The 27978-nt window shown below is 43.5% G+C and overlaps 5 protein-coding genes across 7 annotated transcripts; 1 reads left to right on the plus strand and 4 right to left on the minus strand.

The window, feature by feature from the left end:
* Positions 1 to 22: 22 nt before the first annotated feature.
* dcakd (dephospho-CoA kinase domain containing) lies at positions 23 to 4096 on the minus strand. 2 transcript variants are annotated; one of them, XM_031843793.1, is made up of 5 exons: positions 3687 to 4096; positions 2922 to 3094; positions 1742 to 1945; positions 1382 to 1469; positions 23 to 1109 (listed from the first exon to the last, which is right to left on the minus strand). In XM_031843793.1, the coding sequence occupies exons 2-5, from the start codon at positions 3031 to 3033 to the stop codon at positions 824 to 826; spliced, it is 690 nt and encodes a 229-aa protein (XP_031699653.1). In that variant the 5' UTR covers positions 3034 to 3094; positions 3687 to 4096; the 3' UTR covers positions 23 to 823. The 2 variants fall into 2 exon arrangements, with proteins under 2 accessions (XP_031699653.1, XP_031699652.1); XM_031843792.1 differs by having other exon boundaries at positions 2922 to 3033; positions 3687 to 4095.
* Positions 4097 to 4154: 58 nt separating this feature from the next.
* pus3 (pseudouridylate synthase 3) lies at positions 4155 to 6804 on the minus strand. The gene is made up of 7 exons (XM_031843950.1): positions 6708 to 6804; positions 5948 to 6365; positions 5574 to 5851; positions 5303 to 5486; positions 5058 to 5167; positions 4759 to 4931; positions 4155 to 4499 (listed from the first exon to the last, which is right to left on the minus strand). Exons 2-7 carry the CDS (start codon positions 6362 to 6364, stop codon positions 4213 to 4215), a joined length of 1449 nt encoding a protein of 482 aa, XP_031699810.1. The 5' UTR covers position 6365; positions 6708 to 6804; the 3' UTR covers positions 4155 to 4212.
* Positions 6805 to 7328: 524 nt separating this feature from the next.
* LOC116381790 (CD63 antigen-like) lies at positions 7329 to 10075 on the minus strand. Its single transcript, XM_031844223.1, has 7 exons — positions 9919 to 10075; positions 9362 to 9550; positions 9051 to 9125; positions 8838 to 8939; positions 8168 to 8305; positions 7982 to 8065; positions 7329 to 7672 (listed from the first exon to the last, which is right to left on the minus strand). Exons 1-7 carry the CDS (start codon positions 9973 to 9975, stop codon positions 7601 to 7603), a joined length of 717 nt encoding a protein of 238 aa, XP_031700083.1. The 5' UTR covers positions 9976 to 10075; the 3' UTR covers positions 7329 to 7600.
* A 3246-nt stretch (positions 10076 to 13321) lies between these two features.
* Positions 13322 to 22375, plus strand: LOC116381462 (myosin light chain kinase, smooth muscle-like). The gene is made up of 18 exons (XM_031843638.1): positions 13322 to 13499; positions 13650 to 14079; positions 14902 to 15048; positions 15171 to 15323; positions 15456 to 15587; positions 15961 to 16011; positions 16109 to 16239; positions 16359 to 16515; positions 16735 to 17046; positions 17129 to 17228; positions 17351 to 17554; positions 17771 to 17988; positions 18730 to 18853; positions 19122 to 19274; positions 19588 to 19717; positions 19891 to 19972; positions 20137 to 20277; positions 20596 to 22375. Exons 2-18 carry the CDS (start codon positions 13914 to 13916, stop codon positions 20799 to 20801), a joined length of 2607 nt encoding a protein of 868 aa, XP_031699498.1. The 5' UTR covers positions 13322 to 13499; positions 13650 to 13913; the 3' UTR covers positions 20802 to 22375.
* coasy (CoA synthase) lies at positions 21293 to 27977 on the minus strand. Of its 2 annotated transcripts, XM_031843640.1 has the most exons (10): positions 27795 to 27972; positions 25957 to 26715; positions 25649 to 25863; positions 24983 to 25114; positions 23861 to 24050; positions 23582 to 23646; positions 23398 to 23482; positions 23089 to 23186; positions 22634 to 22780; positions 21293 to 22507 (listed from the first exon to the last, which is right to left on the minus strand). In XM_031843640.1, the coding sequence occupies exons 2-10, from the start codon at positions 26639 to 26641 to the stop codon at positions 22421 to 22423; spliced, it is 1704 nt and encodes a 567-aa protein (XP_031699500.1). In that variant the 5' UTR covers positions 26642 to 26715; positions 27795 to 27972; the 3' UTR covers positions 21293 to 22420. The 2 variants fall into 2 exon arrangements, with proteins under 2 accessions (XP_031699500.1, XP_031699499.1); XM_031843639.1 differs by having other exon boundaries at positions 25649 to 26715; positions 27795 to 27977.
* Position 27978: the final 1 nt, after the last annotated feature.

Consider the following 27978-nt stretch of genomic DNA (forward strand, 5'->3'; position numbering starts at 1 on the left):
ATATATATATATATAAAGTCTGTTAGTTCATGTAAATTCAATCTGTTCCCATTAAAAATCAAATACATTGTCATATATATCTTCATTATACAGGTCATTAGTATATATATCTTCATTATACAGGTCATTAACATTCAATCACAACATCTTCTGTTGGCATCGGATCGTTCATATTGGGCATTTTATTGTGTTTTTCTACGATGAGTATTGCAACCAATTTAAAACGTATTCATCACTGGAGATGGCGCTGGTTCTTTCTACTTACAACTGAGGTGGAAGATTGCAAACAAATTCTAAAAAGTACAGAAACCACTTCTGACTTCTGCACTTCGACAGCTGTTAAGAATGTAAATCTGTTTCCTCTCTGCGGCCCGTGTTTTTTATTCACAATCCATGCCATCACCCAAAATGTTTCATTTGGAGATCTCCACAGGGTATAAAAGGTGCAACAAAAAAATCTTCAATTATCAGTTTTGACTTTTCTTGTGTCGACTGCTGCCCCATAATAAAAAGCTTAGACAGTAGGCCCCGAACTGTGATCGCTGTATCTGCATTGAGACTCTAAGGTGTCCCAAAACCAACTGAAATTGCACGTTCAGACCCTTCACACCACATTTGTGCATTGTGTGTCAATAATGTAAGCCAGTGTTGACTGCAAACAGAGCATGTCCCACCACTGAACTGTAGTGGTGGGCGCTGTGAAACTAATCTCACAGTAAATTGCACGGGGGGGACCTCCCGACGTGACTTCGCCTGCTTCTATTCACACACTCCTCCCTCACCAGATCCTGGACCAAACTCTCTCCTCCCCTCATCTCTGCTGTTAGGACAGAAGGATCTTGGCGGCATAGAGCAGCATCCCACCCAGACCGGTGGTGGCGGCGATAGCAATGACCCTCACTAAGAGGAAGTCCATGGAGTCCTCCAGCTTCGTGTGCAACCGCAGCACCTGCCGGTGGGCGTCCTCTCGGCCGCCCGAGTTCTCGATGACGTGATTGGCCAAGCCGCGCTTTTCGTTAAGCGGCATCTGCGCGGCCACGCGCTGCTCGGCCTGCTCCTGGGTCAGGCCGTCCCTCTGCATCAGGCGCGAGAGCTGAGTGGCAGGGTCACTGAAAAGGAACAGACAATGGAGGTTATTTATGGTGCCTTGTTAAAAAAAAAAAAAATAAAAAATCATCCAGAGGCGGTGAGTCATGCTAACAAGGCACACAGAGGGCTGGAGAGAGGTAACCAAAAACTCACAAAAAACTGGGCTTAATGGCCAGTTTCTGTCACAAACAAGCTCAAAATATAATGATTTAAAATGTGAAACCTGTGTACAAACAGTCAAAAAAAGTTAAAGTGACGGGGGAACTGGGGGAAAAGTGAGCGGTGGTCTTACCAGTAAACTACTACAGTGTGGTTTAGAAACTGAGTGAGACGTCTGGTTTCAAAGAGAAGGGGCACATCCAGCACCACGTAGCGGTACCCTGAGAGACAGAAGAAGAATCAATTAGTATCAACACATTTACACTGACAAATAACAGAATCAAGTACATTTTAGTTTATTTTAAGGCACTTGAGATATCTCGAGTTGCTAAAGAATAAATGTAACGAGTGGGAGTCATGACAGGTGCAGTACGTTTTGTTTTTTTAAATTCTGAAGTGATTGCTGCACTACGAACCAGCCGTGGCTCACTTTCAGTAAACAATCCTCCTTGTTCATGGTCACCAGATAACTGAGCCAGACTTCCTCCCTCACCTCTGAGAAAGTAGAGCAGGATCTCTTTGAGCATTGCTTTGTGGATCTCCGGGTGGGTGATGGAGTTCAGCAGCTTCCTCTTCTCCTCGTCGGTGAAGATGAGCTGACCCAGCTTCTGCCTGTCAATCTCTCCGTTCTCGAGCAGGATCTCGGGCCCAAAGTGGTAGACGATGCGGGAATAGGCAGGAGAGTGCGGCTCCACGACTATTACCGAGAAAGGGCGACAACATTTGTTCGTTTTAATTAACAAAGAAATGTGTCAAATTAAAAAAACAAGTGTTTTCGCACATAGATTGATAGACGAAACCAGTGAGTGTAAGATGTTTAACAATGGCACACAAGCTAAAGATGTATTGGAGTGATAATCTAAATGTATTTAGTAACGGACTCAATCACATCTTTAGCATAAAGCCTTATGTTTGTTTTCTCCTACATAAAAGTAACTGTACACTTAGATCTGTGACCTTTTTATCTTCACCACATAACTACATCATCGTCCCTGCAGTCAACAGAGACGGCCGTCGTGATTCATGCATTTGTCTTAATGAACCTCCTACAGGCCTGGCCTCTTTGTTAGCCCTTCAGTATAATAACAAACATTGTTAAAGTCAGTGATGTGAGCCATAGGAGCGAATCCCAAATCCCACATCTGTGTGAACCCACACCCGCTCCCGTGACCACATCACCCCTGTTCTCCAGAACCTCCACTGGCTCCCCATCCCACAACGGATCCAATACAAAATCCTTCTCCTCACTCATAAAGCCCTCCACAATCAGGCCCCCTCCTACCTCACCGACCTGCTTCACCACCACACTCCATCCCGTCGGCTCCGCTCCTCTGATGCCAACCTCCTGTCTCTTCCACTCAGGACCAAGCACCGGACATGGGGTGACAGAGCCTTCTCCATATCTGCCCCCTCCCTCTGGAACTCTCTCCCCAAACACATCCGAGACTGCACTGACCTTTGCACATTCAAATCTCAAATCAAAACCCACCTGTTCAAAACTGCTTTTAATGTGTGACCACTATTGTGTATTTTATGTTTTTAGTGCATTGCTTTTATATATGATGATTTTAATGTAAAGTGTCTGAGTTTTATGAAAAGCACTATATAAATAAAATGTATTATTATTATTATTTGAGGGTTCAAGCCGGATGAGGGGGGGGATGTTCGCCTACCTTTCCTGGCCACAACATCTGCATCAATAATGGGGCACCCAAGCTCCCGCAGCATTGAAGACACGGCGCTTTTCCCCGAGGCGATGCCTCCCGTCAGCCCCACCAGGAACATCTTGAGGCAAAGACACGGAGAGATGTATTCAAGCAGTGCAGTAGTAGTACTGTTACTGCAACTGTTTATGGGGACGGAAGAGAAATGCATTAAACAATTAATAATGCTGGCATAGAAACAACTCGATTGGCTAAAGCTGGATTTGTTTGTAAGTAAGAGCAGTGCAAAAAAATAAAAAAAATATCAGGGAACTTTTTCCTTCAAGTGGAAATAAATAAAAGTAAATAAAAAAAATGACAAACAGGCTAATAAAAAAAAAAACAGCAAGTTATGTATATACCCACACACAATAGTGTCAATAAACAGGGAATTGTTACAATATTTGACAAACAAACACCTAAAATAGAGAACCATAAGTGCCAAATATTTCCAGATTAAAAAACGTGTCATGAGGTATAAAAACACGCCCCCTGCTGAGGAGGCGTTGAGCTACACGCAGGTTATGTATCATGTCTAAGAAGTAAACCAGGGTCTGTTTGACAGCTTTGAAGTTATTCTTAACTTAACACCAAAATAAACCCCGAACAGGCTTTACGGCTTCTTAACGTTGGAATCAACGAGAGAACGACTGGTTGTTTCCAAACACATTTAAGTTACTTTGTCTCAGTTATCAAAAGACTTCCTTTAAAGTATTAATGCTTTTTTTAACTTGCCTCGTGATCGTGTTATGCTCCTTTAATTCACCGAATGTGCAGCGCGCGAGTCCAGTCAGGTGTAGAGCCACAGTGGTGGTGCACTGCTAAACAACCAGGATTGCTAACAAGCTAACGTTAGCACAAGTCTTGGATCAGAGTCGCTATAAATATGCAATGAAACGAGGTGGCAGCCATTTCCGCGTCGTCCGGTTAAACACGCAATTAAGACAAAAGGTTGGCGACAGTCGTGTTGTTAGATATTGCTGTCTGCAACTCTTGACTGTTACACAACTGATTGCTAATGACCTAGCTTGACGAGTGCCACCTCAAACATCTTCCGACGTTTGTTACATTAGGTCCGCCTCGCTCATTGAAAACCAAACTCAACGGCAGACACTTTTTTTTTCCAAAAACGTGTTTATTTCACAGCAAAACAAAGATTTGCATGAATGAAAATACAAACAGTTTCATGAAATAAAAAAAGTAAATCCATAAGACGAAATAAACAATGTTTTCGCATCAACAAAACATATTTCTGCCAAGTTCATTCTCCTGTGAGAACCTTTTCAGCTTGTTGATCTGTACTTTGTTTTGGCGATGGCATCTCTGACAGTACAGGCAGACCGGAGGAGTTGCGGGAATGTTTGGACCTTTTCCCTCTGTGCACCATTTCACCCCCATTCTCCCCTTCCTCCAGCTCCAGCCGGCCTCTTTTCACAAAATGGTTTATTCTGGACTCCAGGCTCTCGCAGCACGGACGCTCCAGCAGCGGCCGGTAGTTTTTCTGCCTGCTGCCTTCTACTAGCCAGCAATGGTTAGAGGACACTCCACCTGTGGATGGAAACAAGTGAAAAAATGTATATACAGTTGACATTCTGATTGGGTATAATAAACTGGGTCCAATAAAAGTATTTAAAGGATACATAGGGATGTAATCTGTTAACAGGGAAGTTATCTAATGCATTAAATGGAAAAAAGTATACATGGTCTGTTGTGGATGTTGTTCTGGGCAGATGTTAGATTCCAAAATTATTATCCGTCAGGCTAAAACTAAAAGTGTTGAGGTTGTCCGGGTCCGTTTCTTTCTCACCTATGGACTCCAGACCCTGGATCATCCCATGGAGGATGTGGGTCCTGACTGCACTCTGGGTCCAGTGTTGTATTAGTGCAGACAGGACGTGGGTCGCCTCTTCGGTCTCCTGTTTCCAGCTCAAACCTTCAAAGTGGCAGTCGTGCAGCACCAGCGGGTAGTCTACCGCCATGCTAGAGACAAGACAGGAGATGCAATTGTAGTTTCACTGTTTGGTTGTTACGATCATTGAATAAGCCGGAACATAGGATTTATTTTTTTAACTTGTGTAGGATATGGAAAACGTCATATATTCACACCTGTATTGGGGCTTCCTGGGGTTGCTCTGAACATCCAGGAGCTGATTAATTATCTCCGGGGCTTCCAGTTTCTGCCCAATCAGGAGAAGCAGTGCCATCATGCATCGTACCTGCAGCATGACACAACAGGAAATTTGCTGCAGTAAGAGACTGCAAATGTCATTGATCATAAATGTATATGGAACGGCTTTAAATTAACATCAGTTATCGTCGAGCAGAGCTGTAAAACCTATAGAGAAAAATACCTGGTGGTAAAGGAAGCCCAGTCCTTTGATCTCAAATATGAAGAGGTCATACTGGTCCGTGCTGGGGATGAGCTGAGGCCGCACAGGCTGGACGGATGCCGACAGGATGGTCCTCTCAAACTGCAGGACTCCGTTGCCCACATCCATTTTGCACAGGTTACGATAGTCAAAGGTGCCCTCGTATCTGTTGGGTGTTAAGAGGCCCTAAAATCAGAACTGTGACTTCGAGGTTGTGACACATCAGGGTTCAACGCTTTGTGTTTCCACCCACCTTTTTGCAGCATCTGCCATCGACGTCACATCCAACGATCCGCGGGGGAAGTAGTACCGGTACGTGCGTGACTGACAGTCGAAGCGTGCGCTGAAACCCTCTGCTACTGGTGCCCAGTCCAAGATCCTAATGTCCTGGGGCAGGACTCTGTTCAGCATCTTTACATATGGAAGCTCAGAGGCAGTAGCTTTGGTCTTGGCACTAACAACAACATGTTCAGGGACTGCAACGCCCAGTCCTCCACAAAACTGTGTGGAGCGCAAATCAATGGTTACGACCTGTGGAGAAAAGACAGTGTTAGTGTACGCAGGCTGTCATGTTGTTTTTGTTTATGTTGCTGCCTAATGGTACCGTTCCTCATTACTTAAACTCACTTGGGAAAAAGCACTGACTCCTTTATCGGTACGACCACACCGGTGGTAGTTGGAGGTCTGTCGGTCCTGAACCAACCGTGTCTTTAGCAAAGCCTCAAAGAGTCTGGCCTCCACCGTGTTGTCCGTGTTCTCCTGAACCGCAAACCCCTGGTAGGACCATCCCAGGTAAGCCAGCCGCAGAGCCACGTGGCGCCGAGGGTTGGCAGAGAAGTCAAAAGGACGCTCCTTGCTCGCTTTCTTACCCTTTTTTCTGCTGCTGGTGTTGGTATTAGATTTACAGTCTGTGTTTTCATTCGGGGATGGATCGGACATCAGCTCTGTGTCATCTCCAGCTTCACTCGTCTCCTTCAGCTGGGACTTGAGCTTCTCCAGGTCGGCCTCCAGCTCCTTGATTCGCCTGATTAAAGCCTCCGACATGCTGCTCAACAAATAACAAAAAGAGGATAACTTTAATTTAATTTGAACATACACTTAGGCCTACTCAGCTAGTTGTTAAATGATAAATATAAAATTAATTAATGTATTTTACTCAACAGTGTCAAGCCAACTTAAGCAGTATATTTTGTACTTTTGCTTCATTCCCAGTTGGATGTTAACACACTATTAAGCCTTAACAGCTATCGTTAGCTGTAGGTCCAGCCGACTAGCTACACGCTACATTTACAGTCTGTTGTTAGCTTAGCTCGTGTGGTTTGTTACACTGCAGATATTAAGGCTGGTGCTGGTCGTAAATAATATCGTAATACAACTGTTACTTTACCTTTTGATTTTAGTCTCAATGTTACTGATGAACTTTTCTTTTCTTCAGTTTTTCTTGGTTGATGGCGCACACATTACTTTTCGTGGTTGTCGGACTCATTTTGAGACCGGACGCATTTCCGGAAGGGGGCTTCCGGGAAATGTAGTTTATTACTTAAAGTATTACATCCGTGCTTGATAACAATTATTTCTCCTAAACGTATGACTTATTAGATCTACCCAAAGAAAAATATTAATTAACAGAAGACATTTTCTCAATAGATTTTTTTTTTTTGTCTTGTAAAATATAATTGGACCTCTTCAGCCCTCTTCAGGTCTGACAAGGACAAAAATGCTGTGTGGATGAGCTGCTCAAAACTCCTTGAAATACATGTGATGGACATGTTTGGACACAAGCCAAAGAACCAAACAGCAGCATGCAAGAGGGTCCTGTTCATTAAATTCAACTCCCTGTGGTTGATATTCTGTCCCTTTTTTCCCAGTTTACTGATCTCATTTTGTGGCTACCGCTTATTATTTGGAGTTACTGTGAGTATGCTACTCAGACCAGATTCAAAGATGGCAATAACATGATGACCTGTGGCTCTTAGCCTCGACCGCAGACATGAACCACTCAACCAGAACGTATCACACATTTATTGAAAATATTCCCAGTAGCATGAAATTTAAACATGAGACGATTATAACAGGCCATTATAGACCAAAAGATTTCCATTTGTCAGTAAGAAAGAAGCAATGCAGGGTTGTTTTCAAACATATCAGTGACTCGATCCTATGAACTACACCTTTTATCTTTATGTCAAATTTGAGAAAGAATAGACAAGAAAAGCAAATAAAACCGGTTAAATGTGTCCGTGATGTGAGAAGTCGGCTGTGCTGGGCCACGATGACGCATCAGCTCATGTTTTCGTAGCTTTTTCGTTTTATGTTCAGACAGAACAACACCCCGGCAACTATTCCAAGAACCTGTAATGGGTAGAAAAGGTTGTAAGTTACTAGCAGCAAATGAACTCAGAGACGGGTCAGAGAGGTTCTTTTCTTTGTCTGTGAAATCAAATTAATTCTGGACTTCACCACCTGGGGCGAACAGGATGAGATAGGCTTTATCATTATTCCTGCCATTACTTTTCAAATGTCTGCATTACCATTGCTTACATGAATATCTTACCATGCAAATTATTGGAAACTGCATATAGATTATTTTGTAAATGACTAAATCATCCAGGGAATTACATGGGATTTTTGTCTCTTTTGATATATCAGCTATGTATTTACCTCTGTGACTCCAAGACCAATGCAGACAACAGCAACCCACAGCAGGTTTTTCAACATAAAGATCTCAATGGCCCTGACACAACCCTGAGGAGGAGCAAACGGTCACGAAGTACGTCATGTGTCATTTGTTCACAGAAACGACATGAAATGGCTGTGAACTTTCTCCTTGCAGACCTTTGTGTGTACCTTTGCGTGTGCTTTCTCCTTGTCCTTGCCACATTCTGGACTCTTCACCACGCAGCAAGAATCTGGCACGGCATCGTGGTCCTCCCAGCCCACACTGCTGGACCAGTCGGAGGGGCCGTGTGCACCACAGCACCTGAACTGTAACATGGATCACGACACACAAAGAGTGCACTAAGGCCACGTCTATAGACGTTGTGAAACTGTCTATACATGGTGCAGCATAAAGCCAATTAAGAGCACATATCTGCATATGGCTGTTTCCTTCAAAGTTTATTGTGTTGAAATTTAAGAAAAGTGGGTTTTCCACTTTTAAAATGAAGTGCCAAAACCATCATCTGTGTACAATAGATACAAATTTTAATTATATATTTTTTGGAGATATTATTCAGGATATAATTGCTTCTCCATTAATGATTGACTGAGCACTTTACTATTATCAGAATCATTGTCTACAGTTTCATTTTAACGGTGCATAATACGAGATTGGGAGCATTTCTGTTGCCTCTCGACGGCTCTCAAGATGGCGACGCCTGCGCCCGCGGCACATAGCTAACAGTGCTAACCACGAAAAAGCCATGGCAAATGTGCTGTCAATAGTGGCTTAGAGTATTTATGTCCCTGGGTTCATGTTGCCTCTTGCAAATACAAAACATAAATCTCTGCGGATCACCTTTTCCTGGATTTTGTCGATGGCGTGTCTCTTCTCTGGGCTGTAGTCATGGATCACCGTTTGTGCTTTGTTGTCGATAGCGCTCTTCATCTTTAGGACAGTCTACAGGGATAATAAAGAAGATTGGCACCAGAGCTTTACTTATTGCAATGGCAAACCACCTCTTGTCCGCCCTTAGGAGCACTGTAAATGTTTTGGATTAAAGCGTCTCACCCTTTTGCCGAACACGTAAAAGACAGCCCCTGTGAGTATCTCCAGAATGATAATGATGATCAGGATACAGATGAACTAGTTCATAAAGAAACTGAGTGAGCGGCGGTTGAGGTCATGTCCCGTATCAAAAACCTTTCAACAAAACTGTCAGTGACACATTTATGAAACATTCCTGGTGACTGAGCAGAGTCTTCATTTATTCATCTGAAAATAATAACATCCATCATCGTGCCAAAACTGTCCCAGAAACATGCTTTTAATCAAATCTATGAGTAGACATTTACCTCATTAGGGAGCATTATGTTACTTACACAAGACACCATAGACTTATTATTAAAGAATGCCCCCAAATCGCCCAACACGGAGACGAGGGTTATAGCGACCCCCACTGCAATGAGGACTATAGCGATTTTAGACAGGCTTTGCAATGCAAAAGCGCCCAACAGCGAGTATGTGGAGTGTTCCTGTACTCCGATGATGATGAGAGCGACCCCAGATGCCTGAAAAAGAAATTTAACAACGGGACATTAATGCAGAGTGCTTATACGACAACATTAAACCCAATTCTGCTGCTGATTTCATGCTAGTTCACTGCCAACCTGCTGCAGTGTGGAACTCAATCATTGCAAAAAGGAAAATAGAAAGTGTGTCTAATTATTTGCTGATAGATTGAGGCGGGGCATGTTTGCCATAGTGCGATAAATTCAATGTAGCCTTCAATTCACACAATTAATACTGTTTTTCTACTACAACTAATTAATGTTACTTTATTCACTTAATTTCTTCCTATTCATTATTTGCATCGTCAGTGTTATCACTCATGTTCCAAACACTTTCATACATTAAGAGAATTATCCACATTACTTACCAAGAAAAGCAGATTGAAGAAAACAAAGCAACATTTGACGCTGCAAAACGTGCACATTGTTCACACTTGCTGCAGGATATCCAAGTTTGTAATTTAAAAAATCGAAAAATAAAACTGAGGACAGAGACAAAACAGCAGACGTTCCTCAGTCTAAGTGGAAGAGATACAGACTGAGCACCTAAATGTAATTCAGTAGCGAGTGTGTCATATTAAAATGAACAGGCAGCCTGATAAAATTCCAACTGATATGGACACACAACGTCCCTGTTACACTATTTGAATAGTAACATTTATGAAGTGCGAAAAGCACCATAAAATATGATAATATCAGGTTATAGCCTGTATGTGCTTTAGGAATATAAAGTGAATAGTGGCCCAATGGATGAGCTTGTTTTGAAAATATAATAATAACTATCATTTTTCTGACTCTCATTTTAAGGGCACCAACGCCGGTTTGCAAAACTCCTAATGGGTCAAAACAAAAGCCAAAGCTCGGCATCACGGGAGAGGCCTTGTGACATGTCTTCAATAACCGAGAGAAGTATTGTTGCATGTTTTAAAAATTGTAATTTAGTTATGCTAGCTGTGGAAAACTTTCCCCTTTGTAGTTATGAGGATCATTTTTCAAAATAAATCCCCATTAGTATATCTTATGAGCTATTCTGTCACATTTTACTGTGCTGTTCAATTATTAACTAATTAGCTCCTCCGGTAAATCCCACATAAAATATTTGATAAACATACAGATAAAATATCAAGAGAATATGAATCTTTATTCCGTTTCTTTTCCGTCGCAGTTCAAAGTGTCTGAGCACATGGAGTCGTCTATACTGGAACTTGCTTCGGGGCTTCTTCCATCCTTTTGAGGACCGAGCTTCTCCACCAACATGAGCAGCCGCAGGAAGCCTAACCCGACTCCACCGGCTGGAAGAGGACCGAGGCCTCTGGCTGCAGCACAATAATCTATCGTTTTCACAGTGGAGTGAGTGGCCGGGATGCTTGTGACACACTGCCAGTGTATTCCATTCCCCACATCTCTTTCTATCCATCATGTCTTTTTCTCTGTCCATCTCAGAGTTTTTATCCCCCATTTTTCTCCCGCTTGCTTAGAGCTCAAGCCAGGGTGCATCAGGCTGTGACGGACCATGCTGCTTTCTAATTCCAGACAGTGTCAGAACTTTCTCTGTCCTCATTAACCACTGAATCACAGTAGGCTCTTTGAATGTATGCGAGGGAAAGATCATGACAAAACAGACTGTAGGTTGAAGGTTCTTTTATTCAAAGGACATACACAGTTTATCTGCTATAGAGGACAAGCCATTTACGTGTACACACGAGTGTGTGGTTTTATCTGTCTTCTGCTCATTACTGACACGAGGCACACGAGGCCGTATCTGCTTGGTCTTATTTGCCTGCAAAGAAATTTCATGCTGAAGAGACAGAAGATGAATATTTTTGATAACAGTTGAGCATCAGTTCTCATAAATGCAATCTATTTCGTTGTTTTCAAACTGCTGTGGACTTTATAGTGGTTTTGTTTTGACCGTCTTTTGCACGGTCACCGATGCCGTTTGACAGATTTGCTCAATTCTGCAACGTGAGGTGTACAACCACAGGAGGGCCCCGTTCCACTTTTTTAAAATGGGCATTTGGGTTGCCATCCCTTCACTTTAATGGAGTGATGGAGTATGGCATGTGTTTGAAGGAGTTTGTGGGAACAGGATAACACCGTGCGTGTCTTGAAGGACTTCTTGGGAAAAGGAAGTACAACGATTAACATAGTTGGGGAACTTTGTAATTCCCACTTTTCCTGTTTTGAATTCCACAAGACTTGGTAGAAACCTTGTTTGATTTCCGTCTGATAAGGATAATTGTCGAGGAAAGAAGTGGGAATGTGGGGCTATCATCAGCTCATTGTACAATAATGACTTTCTAGCGTGAAATGGTCCGAATACGGGTACACAAAAAGTTCAGCTAAATGCATTCAAGTTTGTATAATATTGTGATGTAGCTTTTTACCTTATATGGCTCGTTCTGAGGAATGTGCCAAAGCTTAGAGGACCTGTCCTCCGCAGTAGCAGCACATTTTTCCAGGGTGATGTCATGTGTTTTGATGGTCTTTTATTTTTTATCTTTAGACATTTCAGATCTGACTCATCAGTTATTTCGTCCAAATGCATTATCTACATTTTTGGTTAATAAATCAGCCTGAAAAGGAATATGCTTCTACAACTGCTCTCTGCCTTACATCAGTCTAATTTATTTCTTGAACCACATCTGTGTAAAGTAAGCTGTGCATGTGTGAGCAGCATTTGTGACTTTTCTTTATATCCGAGAGCTTAGAAGTGGACAGCGTGAGTCCGTTAGCCAGTAAACAGTTAAGCTTTGCTCCATATCTGGGTCATCAATCAACATGCTCTCAGGGTCAGGGGACATGTTTGTAGTCTAAATGACGTGCCTCCCCCCATATGGTACTACTTACACATACCAGTCCATGCAACTGTTTCCTTACATTCCTGCACTGAACACTGTTGAGTGAAACGTGTCTATTTGGAACCACAACATATAAACACATTTGTTTGAGGGTAGCTTTTAGAAAACAATGTCATGCAACCACTAGTATTGTAGCATTGCGTGTTACACAATAATCGTTTGTTTGTCTTAATAACTAATCAGCCACATTTGTTAATTCCGCATTCCAATGCCAAAATGTAATATTCATTTGTGGTTTATATCAAAGCCACATGTCAATTTACTTGGATCACAACTTGAAAAACTTTAACAAGCATAATAATATTATAAAAAAGTAAGTAATTATAGACTGTAAATTATCTAAAACGGCTCATAGGCTTAGTGTACTGAATAGCACATTGACTAACAAATAAATACACAACGTAATATAGTTTGAATGAACTTTATTGATCCCCAAAAGTGAAATAATTTCACCAACAAAACTAAAACTTAATATGAGCAACAATCAGAGAAATGCTCATGGAAGACAAAATCTTGTATTCTGAAAATAAAAATAAAATTCAAGTCAGTGAGGCTTTTACAGACAGTGTAGTGTAAAAGTGCTTTTCAGAACAGTAGCAGAGACAAAGAAAACTCATATCAACTATCTTCCCTTGCTTTGAATATGGATAAGAGAAAACCAGTCTGTAGTCAACGATCATGCAACAAAAGGTAAATGAGAGCACACCTTGGAGACACACCCAGCCAGCAACCATCTCTATTTACATCTCAATGGAATTAAAGGCGTCTCATTTACATGTGGAGCTTGCTGTTTGCGGTCACCCCACTTCTCCACTTTCATTCAAACTCAAAAGGCCTGGAAAGGAAAAGTCCCTTCAGTGATTTCTCTACATGTCGTCCGTCGCACAGCAGCGGAGTGAATGCACGCAGAAAGCTGCCCTACAGGCTTCTCTTGATTCCTGCGGTGACTCTGGCAGTGTTGCACAACCCACCGAGTGTTTAGAGGGAATAGGTGTTTACAGGGGGTAAAATGGCTAAAAGAAGCTGACGGTGGGAATGTGCAAGCACGTTCCGAAAGGAGAAGCAGTTTTTATGAGGAAAGCCACCAGGTAAAAGATGCTTTTTATACATCTTTGGTGTTTCTTTTATCTCTGTCCACCTCAGTACCCTCTGTTTTCTCTTCAGCTTGAATGTTTTGTCTCTCCCACACATTTCCTGACTCTCTCATACTTTTGGTGTCTCTCTCCTTGTGATCTCAGTGCAGAGGGACAGTGGGGGGCTGGACATGTGTGTTTTTAATTGGCCTTCCGAAAAACAGAGCTGTTTCCTGAGAACTGGGGGGGGGGCCGAGGGTGGGCAGTGATTTCAGAGGCCGACTGAAAACAGAGGCTCCTCCTGTTAGCCTGTCAGAAGATGTGTGAATAGGGACAGGACGACTTTTCAACACATCGGCTTTACATACCACAACCAAGAGAGGAAGAGGAGGCCTGACTGATGAGTGGATATTCCATTTCTACTTCGGGATGGAGAAGGATGGCGGGAAGCCAAAGACCTATGTGTCCACTTTTCGTTTGGCCCTCAAGCCTCAAGCCAGAAGTTTCTGTGTGGAGGAGCAAAAAGAGGATGGGCCGGATGCAACCAAGAGGACGTTCATGGGAAACAACAAACTGGGAGTCTCATCATCAACAGGTAAAGACGAGAAGAACAGGAGAAAAGTTGGCTTTTTAATGCGTCACTCTGATTTCTATAACAGAACTGGAATCTATTCACAACATTTACCACATTCGCACCTCATCTAAAGCCTCAGACCCCTGCAGCCCTCATGTTTTATACGTTTTTAACTTGAATCCTTAACATGCGGGCATTGCAAAAGCCTATCAGGGGAACCAGGAATACTGGAGTCTGTTAGATTGCACGCATACGTTGTGGTTAGCTCCCCTTGGGCTACTTCTCAAAATAGTGCTATATATCACGCGATTATTGTGAAGTGTGTCGTTTTTGTAGTTACTGTTGTCAGAAATATCTTTAGGCACTCAGGGTGCATAGGGGTGACATGCAAACTGCCTCTCCCCCTTCCCCCCCCCCCCCCCCCCGAAATGTACACACACCAAAGTACATGTGCGTGTTTGCACACACCATCTGGTGGGGAAGTCTTGTAAACACCATGTCAAATTCCCAACGCGTGCACTCACAACTAACATACTCCAGTAGACACAGCAACAAGTAACTGATTAACTGGAACTTAGTGCTGCTCTGCCTGGAGGTAAAACAGATGAATACCATACATCCACATCAGGCTGCAGTTCTTATATTTTCAGACTGCATTGACATCCACCACACGGTGCATTTCAAGTTTGTCTATAGTTTGATCAGTCACGTCATGTCTGGGGCGGAAAGGCTCATAACTCTCCACTAAAATATTGGCTAATGGCTTTTCCTGGTTGGTCAGCGGTAGAGGAAACACTCATCTGAAAACTAACCCATTGTACCAAACTTCTCCACTCTGCTCAGACTCCAGACGGACACCCGTCCAGGTGCTTGAGACGCCTCACTTCAGACAACCGCTCAGGGACTGTACAGTCTGTGAAGGGACGGATGCTTCTTTTCAAGGTGTTATCACAGGAAGTCGACCTCTGAGCGTTTCCTGGCTACACAATGGTAAATGTCTGATTATCAAACCTGAAAGATGTCCACCCCCACCTCCATTATGAGCAAGGGTCGAGCCACAACATCCTGTATTTAGAAGGATATTTAGTAATCAGTCCTCTTTTGTCATGTAGGTAAGAGGGTGCACTCAAGTAATACTTCCTTCCAAAATGGTGTGGCCAGTCTAACTCTGAGTCAGTGTTCACATGGAGATGATGGGTTGTACACCTGCGTAGCTGAGAATACTGCTGGGAAACGCTCAAGCAGCGCTGTGTTACATATCACAGGTAAAGCAGGGGTAAAGTGTCAAGTTAGAAATTGCTCACACACATCACATACTGTCCAACCTGTCCTTGAATGAATCCTATTCACTCGATCTGTGTACAGTAAACCTGTTTCTTCTTTGTTGCTGATAACAGCAACAAAGGAAATCCTCAGAACAAGCAACCAGCTGCACAGTGAAGTCACGTTCAAGGTTGGGTCACCCAAAAACACAGAATTGTCTTCAGCTTCTAAAGAGAGAAGCCAGCACAGAGAGCAAGAAGACAAAGGTACAAAGCAAACTTATGTTAAGCTTCCGAAAAAAATATTTGTAATGTTGCACTTCTTCCTTCTTTCTGCCTTTCTTCTTGCTACATATTTTAAAATGTCTTCTTCCAAATAATGCAAATGAATCATAAATACGCTGACAATAGAGGTTTTGTTAATAAACATACTTATTGTGTTTTAAACTTCACTCACCTGTTGCAGCCAACCAACACACATGTTTGTGCTTACTAAAAATGGAGCCTCCCTTTTTCGCATTGGCTGTCTGTTGATTGCAGTGCTTCTGCAACCAAACATGACTGCTCGCATGTGATTGGTTAGACACTTCTCAAACCTGCGTATAATGGCACACACCTATAAATCCACCTTCTTCTTCAGTCCCCACAGCTAACAGAGACACCAACCTGCAAACAAAAGTCCCCAGCAAAGGTGAGTAGAGGGCACTGCAACATGAAAGCTTGAAATGTATTGCACATCATGCATGCGGTCATGTTTTGTCAATTAAACCAACTTTGCTTATCCCCAGCACCTCCGGTGGAGTTTGTAGACCCACCAGAGCAGGTGGAGGTTCGGGTAGGAGAGCAGGCCCGACTGCACTGTGAGTTCAGGAGCAGCTCTGTCCCTGTGGCCTGCTGCTGGATTTACAAAAAGAACAAGGTGGATACTGGTCCCGGTGGTTGTTGGCATTGTTTGATGCATTACATTCTCACTTATGAAATTCTGCACCAGTAAAGGCTCATGTCTTGGCATGTACTTCCACCTTGCTTCCTCTTCAGGTGGTGGTCGGAGGGCCGAGGATGTCTGTCCGGAGCAGTGAGACACAAAGCGACGTGGAGATCTCTCAGGCCTGTCCAGAGGACACCGGCTCGTACACCGTCGTAGTACGAAATGTGAAAGGCTCTGCCCAGCATACCGTCTCCCTCGGTGTCATTGGTAAGACTCACTTTGGTCTACAGTTAGTTATTTAGCTATCAGAGTTCTCCAGTGACTTGAGATGATGCAACACTGGCATTTGTTGTTTCTTTAATGCAGGCACAGATATGAAGGAAGGAAAACGCTCCAAGAAGCACCAAATTATGCTACTTGACTCACCCGTTGCATCGTCTCTTGGTATATGAGAAAATATATATGTGTTCTTGAATTTTTCCTCAGACCGGCCCGACCCACCAGCATCCCAACCTGTTATTTCCCAGCTGTCCACTGAGTCCCTGGTCCTCTCCTGGACGGGTCCCAGCTACGACGGAGGCACAGCCGTGCTGGGCTACAAGGTGGAGGTCAGACAAGAGGACCAGGACAGGCCCGAGAGCTGGACTGAAGCAACGAGTCGTTGTAAAAACACATCCTACCACGTCCTCTTAGGCCTAGAGCCTCATGGGCAGTACCGCTTCCGTGTCAGAGCCTACAACTCAGCAGGGGTCAGCGAACCAAGCCAGGAGTCTGAGTGTGTCAAGATGGCGACTAAAGGTAAGTGATATGTTTCTGTTTGTGAAATGTTTGAGAGGAGGAGGGATATGCTTATTTCTCACCTGTGTGTATTTTGTGTTAGAAGAAAAAAAGAAGGAAGAGTCCGAGTCCTACGTCACGGTGACCATTGACACCAAACACAAGGCCAAGGACCACTACAATGTGCATGAGAAGCTGGGAGTGTAAGCATGGAGTCAAACAAACTTTTAACTTCAGATTCTCATGCATGTTTGCTGCATATGAGTAAATTGATAACTGGCTTTTTTTTTTTTTTTTATATTTGTTTTGGATTGAACATTTCCAGTGGGAAGTTTGGCCAGGTGTTCCGGATGTCCCACAAAGACACGGGTCAATTGGTCGCAGGGAAGTTCTACCGAGCCCGAACCGCCAAGGAGAGAACGGCAGCTCGCAAAGAGATCGAAATAATGAACAGCCTTCACCACCCGAAACTGTCCCAATGCCTGGCTGCCTATGAAACGCGTGCTGAGATGGTCATGGTCATGGAGTAGTAAGTAATGGAGGAGTGGAAAGGTGACTTTGATCTGGAAGAATCATGGTGTATCTGGTGTCACCTGCAGATGTCGCACGGTGACAATAATAATTTGTATGATTTAGACTATATGCCTTCATATTGATGGTCTGCATCAAATATTTTCACTACAGCAGTTATGGGTTGTTTTTGAAGCATGGACCTGAATGATGTTTTTTTTTTTTGTCTGCCCAGTATTGCGGGCGGGGAGCTCTTTGCGCGCATCGTGGACGACAACTTCGAGCACACGGAGCCCACCAGCGCCCGCTACATGCAGCAGATCCTGGAGGGCATGCAGTACGTTCACAAGCAGAATATCGTCCACCTGGACCTCAAACCGGAGAACATCGTCTGTGTGGATACGACTGGTACGCGGATCAAGATCATCGACTTTGGCTTGGCTAGTGAACTGGGTGAGTTTGCTGGATCTGTGGAAACTGTGTCAAAGTGTCCTACTGTGGTCAATTTGAAGCGGAATTCCCAAAATTACTTTTTTTTTAAAATTTTTTTTTCAGAGGGCAATTCTTTCGAACACAGGATGTATTCTTTCTATTTTTTTATTTATTTTTTTTAAATTGTTTGCAGCTGCTCACTAGGGACAGTGAATAAATCACCCAGTGTGTATTCTTATTAGTGGCACTTCCTTTGTGTATTCCAGTAGAAGTTACAATCTAGGGAAATCCGAGGGTCTCGATGAGGCGCCATTCAAAGTTGTGCATGCAGAATAAAATGCTTCCTGCTATGGTTCACATAAATGCACTAAAAATATTTTTTGGGCTGCAGAAAACTGCATCAAATTTAAATATAGTGTTGTTTTTTTTGTTTTTTTTTGTGATTTTCCAACCCCTGAATGTGGGTTTCCTGACAACACTGGGTCACTCATTTTAATTCATGCCAGTAACTAAAGATAACGTCAAGGAGTGTTTATAAATTCCTAGATGTATATACAATGCACTAAGTCTTTTAAACAACTACCTCGACTCAGCAAAGCTGTGAAGCCTATTCGGGCAGTAAATTTGGTGACGCTCCAGCAACCGCATCTCCAGACTGGGTGGTCTATTTAGAGATGACTGTAGCCATAAATGGGGGGGAAAAACACAAAACATTCGGGGGTGACGTTTTGAATTGCTTACTCTTGTCTGAATGTTCTTCAGAGGAGGGCAAACCTCTGCTGGTGATGCACGGCACGCCGGAGTTTGTGGCCCCCGAGGTGATCAACTATGAGCCTGTGGGCCTGGAGACCGACATGTGGAGCCTCGGAGTCATCTGCTTCATCTTGTAAGTCGAGCAATGGTTATAGTGCTTTAAATTAAATCATTCTACAAATTCAAATTTGGCGCCATCTCCTGGTGGTGTATTACTACAGTCCTCCATAACGTTAGTATTGTAGTTCTTAAAGTGGGCAATTTATTTGAGGGAATAACAAATTCAAGACAGATAATTTATCCTCTGGTCAATTAAAAAAATAATTTGTGAATGGGTACCAATCTCTTCTCTGCAGAAACATGACACGTGTTCTTCATTGTTGAATTGTTTGGTGACCTAGGCTCAGTGGAGAATCACCCTTCCAGGGGAACAACGATGCCGAGACTTTAGCTCTCGTGACTGCTGCCCAGTTTGAGTTTGACGAGGAGAGTTTTGAGGACATCTCTGATGAGGCTAAAGACTTTATCAGCTCCCTCCTGAAGAAAGACCATAGGTCGGTCTGCTTTTCCCTTCATCTTTTTGTGATTCTGATCTACACGATGTGATAAATGTGCTCACAAGCTGCTCTGATTCAAGTACCACTTTGTGATACAATGACTGTTTCAAGCTCAATACTCATGAGAAGCAGCTACAAGAGTATGAGCAAAGTCTTCCATGTGACATTTGCAACAATTTGCAAAAAATGTGCAAACCACATGGCCAGTTCTGAATATTGTTCGAGGAGAGCCAGGAGTTTATTTATGCAGATAATCCACAGTCAGCACAGGACACTGCCGGCATTTGACAGCCTTTGCTTCTCCCTCTAGATGCAGATTGTCATGTACCGAGGCCCTCGCCCACCCCTGGATGGTCTCTTTTACACCACTGAACCGCAGACCCACCAAGTCCCTCAATAAGGGGAAGATGAAACACTTTCTGGCCAAGCGCAAGTGGAAGGTAATGCTGAAAAATGACTAAAATGCCATTAGCCCTGCATTGGACAAATGAACAGTTTTCTTATCAATGCTTCCCTGTGATGACCTTTCAATCCTGTGTCCCATATAGTCCTTAAGCTTGGTTAGTGTAGTTTGCCATCCAGTGCCATTTGTCCTTTTTTTATAAACTTCCAGAAAACTGGCAAGGCTGTTTTGGCCCTACAGCGGATGGCTAATCTCTCTAACAGGCCAGACTCTCCTGGCAGCTCCTCAGAGGGTAAGGCCGATAAAAAGACACACACACACTGCCCTCCTATGTCCTGGAGCTACATGCATATGGCAGATGACTCACAGTTTCCGATTGTCACTTCAAGTTTACCCTTTTGTGATCTGGAAAGCCTTGTTTCTGTTTTATTCATCATCATCCTCCCTCTCATCCAGAGCCAGGCTGGAGCCAAGAGGCAGAGGAGGCCATCCAGTCTCTGGATATGCAGCTTCAGAGTGAACCTCGCTTCCAGCGGACCCCGAGGGACGCCACCCTCCCCAAAGGAGCAACCGCTCGGCTTACGTGCCTCGTCAACGGTAGAGTGACAGAACTGTGCTGTTCTTCATTAGATAATGCCTCACCACATTATACAAGGGAAGCGGAAAAGACAACGTGGTCTGAAAAGCTCTGATTTCAGTAGAATGAGATCTAAACTGGCTGAACTGAAATATCAAACTCAACTTAAAACGGCTTCATCCGAAACATCTTGAAAAGCAACTTTAATAGGCTTGGGGAATATTGAACACTTTGTTTGTTGTATATATCGAGATCAGCTATCGTACATGAAAACCATATAGAAATATGTTATGTGATGTTCCTGATTCTGAAATAAGGTCTTATTGTCTCAATCCCAGGTTACCCGCAGCCAGAGGTGAAGTGGCTTCAGAATGACGAGCCGGTGTCTGGATCAGTCAGAGTGACGATGGAGCAGCATGAAGACGGGCTCTGCTCTCTGGTTCTGGCTGATCTGGAGCCTTCTGACTCTGGGGTTTATGTGTGCAGGGCCAGCAACAAGCTGGGGGAAGCCATGTGCTCTGCCAAACTGAAAGTGGAGATGTGATTGTGTGGAAAAACAACAACCAGTGGAGGCAACAATATAAGATTTCCTTCATTTGGATGGAGACTCCTCCGGAGAAGGTTGCTAGGAGTGGTTTGACAAAGCTTGGACGGATGGACCGTTCTTCACCACCACACTAAAGGGCTGCTTACACATAATTTCAAGGCAAAAAGGGGGGGGGGGGAAGAGAGAGAGAGAAAAGTCTTCTACCATCAAGTGGATGGATAACAAAGTTTGGACACGCATACCCAAAGCCCTTTTTTTCACCAGCTATAGCGCACTTACCAAGTCGTCTTCTTAGCATGTTAAGCTACCATGGAAAGTTTTGTTGCACAGAAACAAGGTGATATCATGCCACAGTGGCTGAGCTCGGCACCGTTCACTCACTAAGTCGCATGGAAATTGTACATTTTGCACATTTAAATATTGTTCATAAATAAATTGGTTAAAAGTGGTATTTTTTTTTTTCCAAGACAAGCATAAATAAAGTACTGTACTATTTGGGATTATTTTATTAAGGAACATACAGCACTTCTTATAAACAAACATTAAATGGGTGAGAACACTGTCAACATTTCATTTAAGGTTACTCCAAATTATTTAACTATTCTCCTGGATCTCCAGATGATATGAAATCAAAGACCAAATATCCCTTCATTGGACAATCCTTGTAATATGAAGGAATAATTTAAGCAGTATTTTATTATGTAAACATTGATTTGTAATTTAATTGCAGGATTTGACATGAAATTTACCAAGTGTGTGTGTGTGTGTGTGTGTGTATAAATATTTAAGTGGGCTCGTTCTTAGATTGCAATTCAGGAGTTCAACATTTAATCTATGGATGTAAAATTATTTTCACGTCCGCTTGATTTACCGTAATGTCTTTTATCCAGTCTCCTTTATTAGTCAATGTACAGTGTGTCAATTTTTTTTTTAAGTGCCTATTGTATCTGAACGTGACAACTACTCGTATTACAAAATATTCTAATCTATTCACATACTTCTTAAATACAAAGTAGCTTGTTTGATAATCTACAATTCTTCATAAGATGACAGTGAACTTGTTAAAACATTCTCCCAACCCCCCAAAAAACCATAAAGATGAACACAAACATTAATTCATATGATTTAACGGTGGCACCTAGTGCAATCTTTCAATATGGTACCTTCCTTTTCCTCTGACCATTAGTTGCTTTTAAAAGGTACATTCGTGCTAATTATACTTGGACACGAAAATAGGACAACTTGTAAAGTGTCATCAGCTGACGAGCCACCCACAACATTAGACTTCACAGAGAGTTTTGGTCTTGAAATGAATGTTGAGCATATCATTTGAGCAAGAGTAACTATTTAAAGACATGCTATTCCTAAAAAAATATCTTTGCATGAAAACACCTTTTGTCTGGGATGATTTATGAAGTTATTTTTCCTCACCCATCCATTCTTTTAACTCAGCATCTTAAAATTAAACCACTTTAAAAACCTGTGGGAACTCAACCAGGCACCGAGTCTTGGTAAAAGAAGCGAGAGAGCTTTGTACCGCGCCTACTTCTTTCTAAGGCACTGTTCCTTATGTGGATCAGTCATTTGTGTGCACATGCTTGTTCTCTATGCACAGCTCACAGCTGGGATGATGGAGAGACCAACACATGTCCGTCTGGTCTCTGCTGTAGCCTCTCCTGAAGGAGGTTCCAAGCTTTCAGTACCTTCAAAATAAAAGACAGTGGGAGAATTATTTTACAGGAGTACATTTTTTTTGTATTAAACAATCAAATGATTTGCTGTAGAGCAGATGTGTAGACCCTATTCTAATGGCATGCTGAGTGTTTGACCTGTTTCTGAGTGACCTCGGGCTCCCACAGCGTGCTGAGCACCACGTTGGCGTGCGCTACTTGCTTGCCGTTGGACCACTGGCTCTGCAGACGACGCAGGGCATCTTCTGCGGTCAAACCGTCTCGCTCCGATATCCTTAACACCGCCTGAGAGGGGGAGGGGTAACAAGGGGAGGCAGATGGGTTAGGATAACGAGGTGTAGAATCCCAAATTTCACATTTTTGCACCCACCCAGTGATACCTTCCAAAAAAGCAAACTATGGATGACTGCAGTGCGTGGTGATAGCGCCCCACACACACACACACACACACACACACGCACACACACACGCACGCACGCACACGCACACACCACCAAAAATGTCACAACTCCCTACAAAAACTCACGTCACCGTGGCATCGCTACATGACTCCATGGTTGTTCCACTGAGGACTGCAAGTACAAGCATATTACCTCCTCCTCGGGGATGACCGTGACCCAGACCTCGTGGACCATGTCTGTCCAGCCGGCCTCCTGAAGAACGGCTGCATCCAACACGCAAACCTGCTCACCTGCAAAAAGATCACATGCACGTTGAAATCTCTTCCAAAAACAAAGCACAGTTTCGTTATCATCTGTGTATCAGTAAAGGAAAAGGTGAACACAAAAACTTTACTGCTACACAGGGTAGAAAACACTTTAACACCAACAGCCTATACCCATAAATACTAGGGACATGTTGAGTTCTAAAGTACTAAGATTTATACGTTTAAAAGTTCATACCTTCCTCTCTGGCTTGGCTGATTCTGTTCTCCACCAGAAGTGCAATCTCAGGCCATACAATGTCCGTTAGGGCTTTTAACCGCTCCTGCATGAACAAAAACAGCCCCTTTGGTAAATTGTCTGTACACAGTGGTGTATTCTTTGTTGTGATGCGCTGGAACACTATTAATACTTGTCTTATTACCTGGTTTCCAAAAACCTTTCTTCCTAAAGCACGTCTGTTGATGGTTTTATCTTCGTTCAGAAGATCTAAAAAGGGACAAAGAGAAAACTCATTCTTGCACTGCAACACCTGAGACTTCATGCATCTTAACATTTAACAGAAAAATCAAGCCAATGGAAAGATGAGTAATAGTCCTAGATTTCATCAAAAGTAAACAGATAGAGTGTGAGATATAAGCAGATAGATGACGCATCTCTAACCACAGCCAAACCGGTCCTCCGCACACAAAGGTTTCCTCACCTGACCCAAATTCTTCAAGCACTCTGCGATAGGCTGCAGTGCCGGGCTGGTACACCTCATGGCCCAGCTTGTCACAGTCAATCCGGACGGCGCCCAAAGCCTCCAGCTGCCTGGCGATGGAGCTCTTTCCGCTGCCGCTGCCTCCCGTCAGGCCAATCACGTACGGAAGTGGAGCGAGATGGGACGTGTCCTAGTGCAGAGGAAACAGGAGATACATGGGCGCAGGGTATACACCCGAATACTGCAGCACTAAACATGAGAGCGTCAAGAATGTATGGGTGGAGGTGATGATAGGGTTAGGGCTGGGTGGAGGTGATGATAAGACGATACACAAACCACTCCTAAAACAGGTCAGGCCTGCTCAGAGATACTCGCTGCAGAGGAGCTCATTGTTTCTCTGATAACAGTAATAATAGTCTATCAGCATGGACAAACAAAGAGCGCACGCAAATGTTCATTTCAGATTTTTGTTTCACATCTTCCTTTCTAGTAAACCTGCAAAACTAATGAACTTAGTACTTCTAGAAAGACATTGTACTTTGGCATATACCGGAAAGAAATGCTTTTACTATTTTACCCGAATGAGACGGCTCCCATTAGAACGGTTAAACATTAAGAGGTTTCTCAAGACGGATCTGTGTGCCTGCTACAAAATGCTCCGCGTCACTTTCTGTGTGAAAACACTTTCCCTCATCTGCTCAAAGGCCGCGAGAAAAACGGGTTCCATGTTTTGCTTCAGTGGGTGGAAACAAAAATCGAATGCAAATTAGAGCATGATTTGGCAATTACTTTTTGGTGGCTGGAGGCTGTGCAGAGCGTTTTTTTAAACATCTGAAAAGGAATTTAATTTAATTTCAACAGGATTGAAAAGGACTGATGAAGTTATATATATTTTTAACGTATAATCGAATTCAAATTGAATGAGATGTTTTCTTCTTCTTCGTCACAGGCGTACACTTTATTGAAAACTTGAATTGAATGAAATTAAATGGCAACCCTTTTAATGAGCTTTACATATGGAAAGAAAGACTAATCTTTTATTTCAATTATATGCATTATTTTCGTTGTTTTGCCACCACGATACCGTTGTTAGTATCCGTTTTTGTTTTTTAAATGACCTACTTTAGGCGGGGTAAGGAGGGTGCCCAGCAGTCGAGAGCGTAGACTGGAGGAGCTGATCTTCTCCTCCTCTGTCTCAGTGTGGTGGGCATCTTTAAGCAACTGGATCTCGTGGAGGATGAGAGGACGAAGGCCCTGATTTAGGAAGCAGAGGACACAAAACATCAAATATCTGCTCATATCCGGGCTAGTGTCTCCTATATCTGGAAAAACAAGTTCCACTGCTGTCCCAGGATTAAAATGTGCACTACAACTATCGCCTGTGCTTTCTTTACACTGCAATTCTTAAGACTCTCAGAATAGATTAGATATGTCCTGACATATACAAAAATAAAAGGACAGATCTACATTCAAACACATACACATAAACAAGCAGTGGGAAAAAAAAACTGCAGGAGGGTTAAAATGATACGGACATAAGCATCACATGTTTAAAGGGCCACCTGTGACACACAATTTAATATGTTGGTAAAGAATCCTGCCCAAGAAAACCTTAATTAATTAAACTACGGTTGTAATAAAGACAATGCTGCATTTAAATCAGCTGTAGATAATGACAAAACACAAATAACACAGTATAATTATTTTTGTTACTTTTCCAGTGTACAATTTTGTATGTATTCAAAGCTGGAAAAGGCGGCAACGCGTATCTGCGATTTCCTGACTCACGTTCTCAATGCGTTTCTTGTTGACAGCCTCGCCTCCCCTTCTAGTCTCCTCGCTGACCACAATGCACTGCAGCAAGGGGTCAACCACAGCAACTCCATAGGGGTCTTCGAGGGGCATGATCTCCACCTGCAGTGAGGGTTTGATGTCTTGCAGGAACTCCTGTAGTCTCTGGGCCCGCAGTGAGTAGGGCTCCACCAGCTCCTTCAGCACTTTCTCTAAAGCCGGGAAGAAAAGGATGTTAGGGGGGGCTGCCTTCTCATCATGAATACGCATTCCTGAAATAGAATTACTGAAAATTAACGACTTACTTTTCAGCATTGCATGGTCACACACACAAATAATTAACCTTCTATTGGCTAGCAGGCATGAGATGTTGAGCAGCGTCTTGTGGGCCCCATGGAGCCGGTCGAACGTCCCCCCTACCACCACGTCACTGTAGGTCTGCATGGGTTCTGCCTCTTCTCCGGGCTCTTTCAGCCCCTCCCGGTTCTCCTGCAGCCTCACTAGCTGTGGATGAAGCAGCACGGAGGGCATGCTGGGGCTGCAGACGTAGCAGTGGCCCGTGTACCTCTGCAGACACTGCATGACCTGGTGGGATTGACCCGGGTCCTGCAGAGGAAAGTCTGTCAGCACCACCTCCGGGGAGTGAGACAGAGATTGTGGCGTGGGGAAGGGGCAGTTTGGGATCGCGGTCCCGCTGCAGGAAGCTGACTGAGTGCGGACATTGGTCAGCAAAACACGGACATCCAGGTGCCCGCACACGTCAGCTGCATTGCTGTAAAGGCGGGAAATGAGCGTGGACAGGTCCACTGCCGGTGGGAGGAAAACCGGTCGGGGCTGGCTCCCACTCCCCAGGTTCAGCCCGGGGTTGAGGTGGACGTACAGCGTGCGCTCCACAAGCTGAGCGGCTGAGCTGAGCACGGGAGCGATGCGCAAGGGGAGGGTGTGGAGAGGAGACGTCAGCACAAGGATGCCCGTGCTGAACATGGACATGTTCCTGGCTGGTATCACAGGGAAGCGCAGTCGTCACAGTATCTGCTGGGTCACTGTTGTAGAGTGGGTGAACTCTGGAAGGGATGGAAAGTGCAAGACAAGTCAAAAAAACGGTAGCAGACGAGGCTGTGATTTAAAAGAATGCTTGCTATGCTAGCTACATCAATCTGGGATGTATTGTCACAGGGCCAAAAGGAATATAAAGGCTGTAAAGGCGAGGTGGCTCTTTTATTGTTAGATTGTTGATATCTGCAGTGGGGAGTGGTGCACGGGAGATTTGGTTTGGTGGTGATACATGGTCTGAACAGTTTGGGAAACTCTGATTTTGAGAAAATACCTATTGCTTGACGTGCAAAGACATTGCTTTAAATCAAGTACAGACTACACCATCAATAGATTTTAAAACAAAGATATAGGGATGCAAATAGTTACAGGTTACATATAGTTAATTGAATAAGTAATTATTTTGCTAATAAATACATGTTTTTATGACCTAACCATGTTTATTACTGCTGCATCACTATTGGCATGCTTGCAATACACTCTTGCAGTGTCTCTGTGAGCCTTCTGTTATGTTTACTTGGTGTGTTGGGTTGTGTGAATGGAATGATTTACTAGCTTTTCGAAGAGCTCTCTTATTTAAAACCTCCCGCTGATGTCGCAACTCATTCATTACACTGTAACGAGTCAACACTTTCACATTCCAGCCTGTTTAACCCTGAGGCAACAGTGTGCAGCCATTCTGCAATGACACTTATAATTTCTACAGAAGTTAAGTAGCTTCAAAACACCATACAGTTCCAGAAGTAGTCGCATGATGATTAGCTAAGTAAATAAAACAACTGCTCGTTATTCTCTCTACGCCTCATTCTGCAAACGAGGAAACGAACTGACCATAAACCGGACCACCGTTCAAAGTCGTAGCTAGCTAGCCACATAGCACGACCATCACATTGCCTGTTAAAAAAAAAAAATGCACTACAAATATTGTTTGCAAAGTGATCTTGCGGGATGCACATTGAGAAAGACGTGCATCGTTATCAGGCCTGAGCTGAGATAACGGAGCAGTTTTGTGTGTAATTACAAACAACATTCCTTCTTACTGAGCAGGTTCGTTCAGAAGTGACAATCTGGCAGCGTAGCGGGAGTTTACCTGTGCGGAAGTGTGGAGAACGGACTTAAAGCGATGTGTTACACTATAACATGTCCCAACATCTGCTGAATAAATCTCTCTTCCTCATACTCTTCAACGAGGAGCTGTCTTGTCGAGTCCACCTCACACAGCTGTAAACAGACCCACTGGTGAAAGTCACGCACTAATGTACTGGCTTGGATTA

The sequence above is a fragment of the Anarrhichthys ocellatus genome, unplaced genomic scaffold (assembly GCF_004355925.1).
Source record: "Anarrhichthys ocellatus isolate YVR2014 unplaced genomic scaffold, GSC_Weel_1.0 scaffold4, whole genome shotgun sequence".
Lineage (NCBI taxonomy): Eukaryota > Metazoa > Chordata > Actinopteri > Perciformes > Anarhichadidae > Anarrhichthys > Anarrhichthys ocellatus.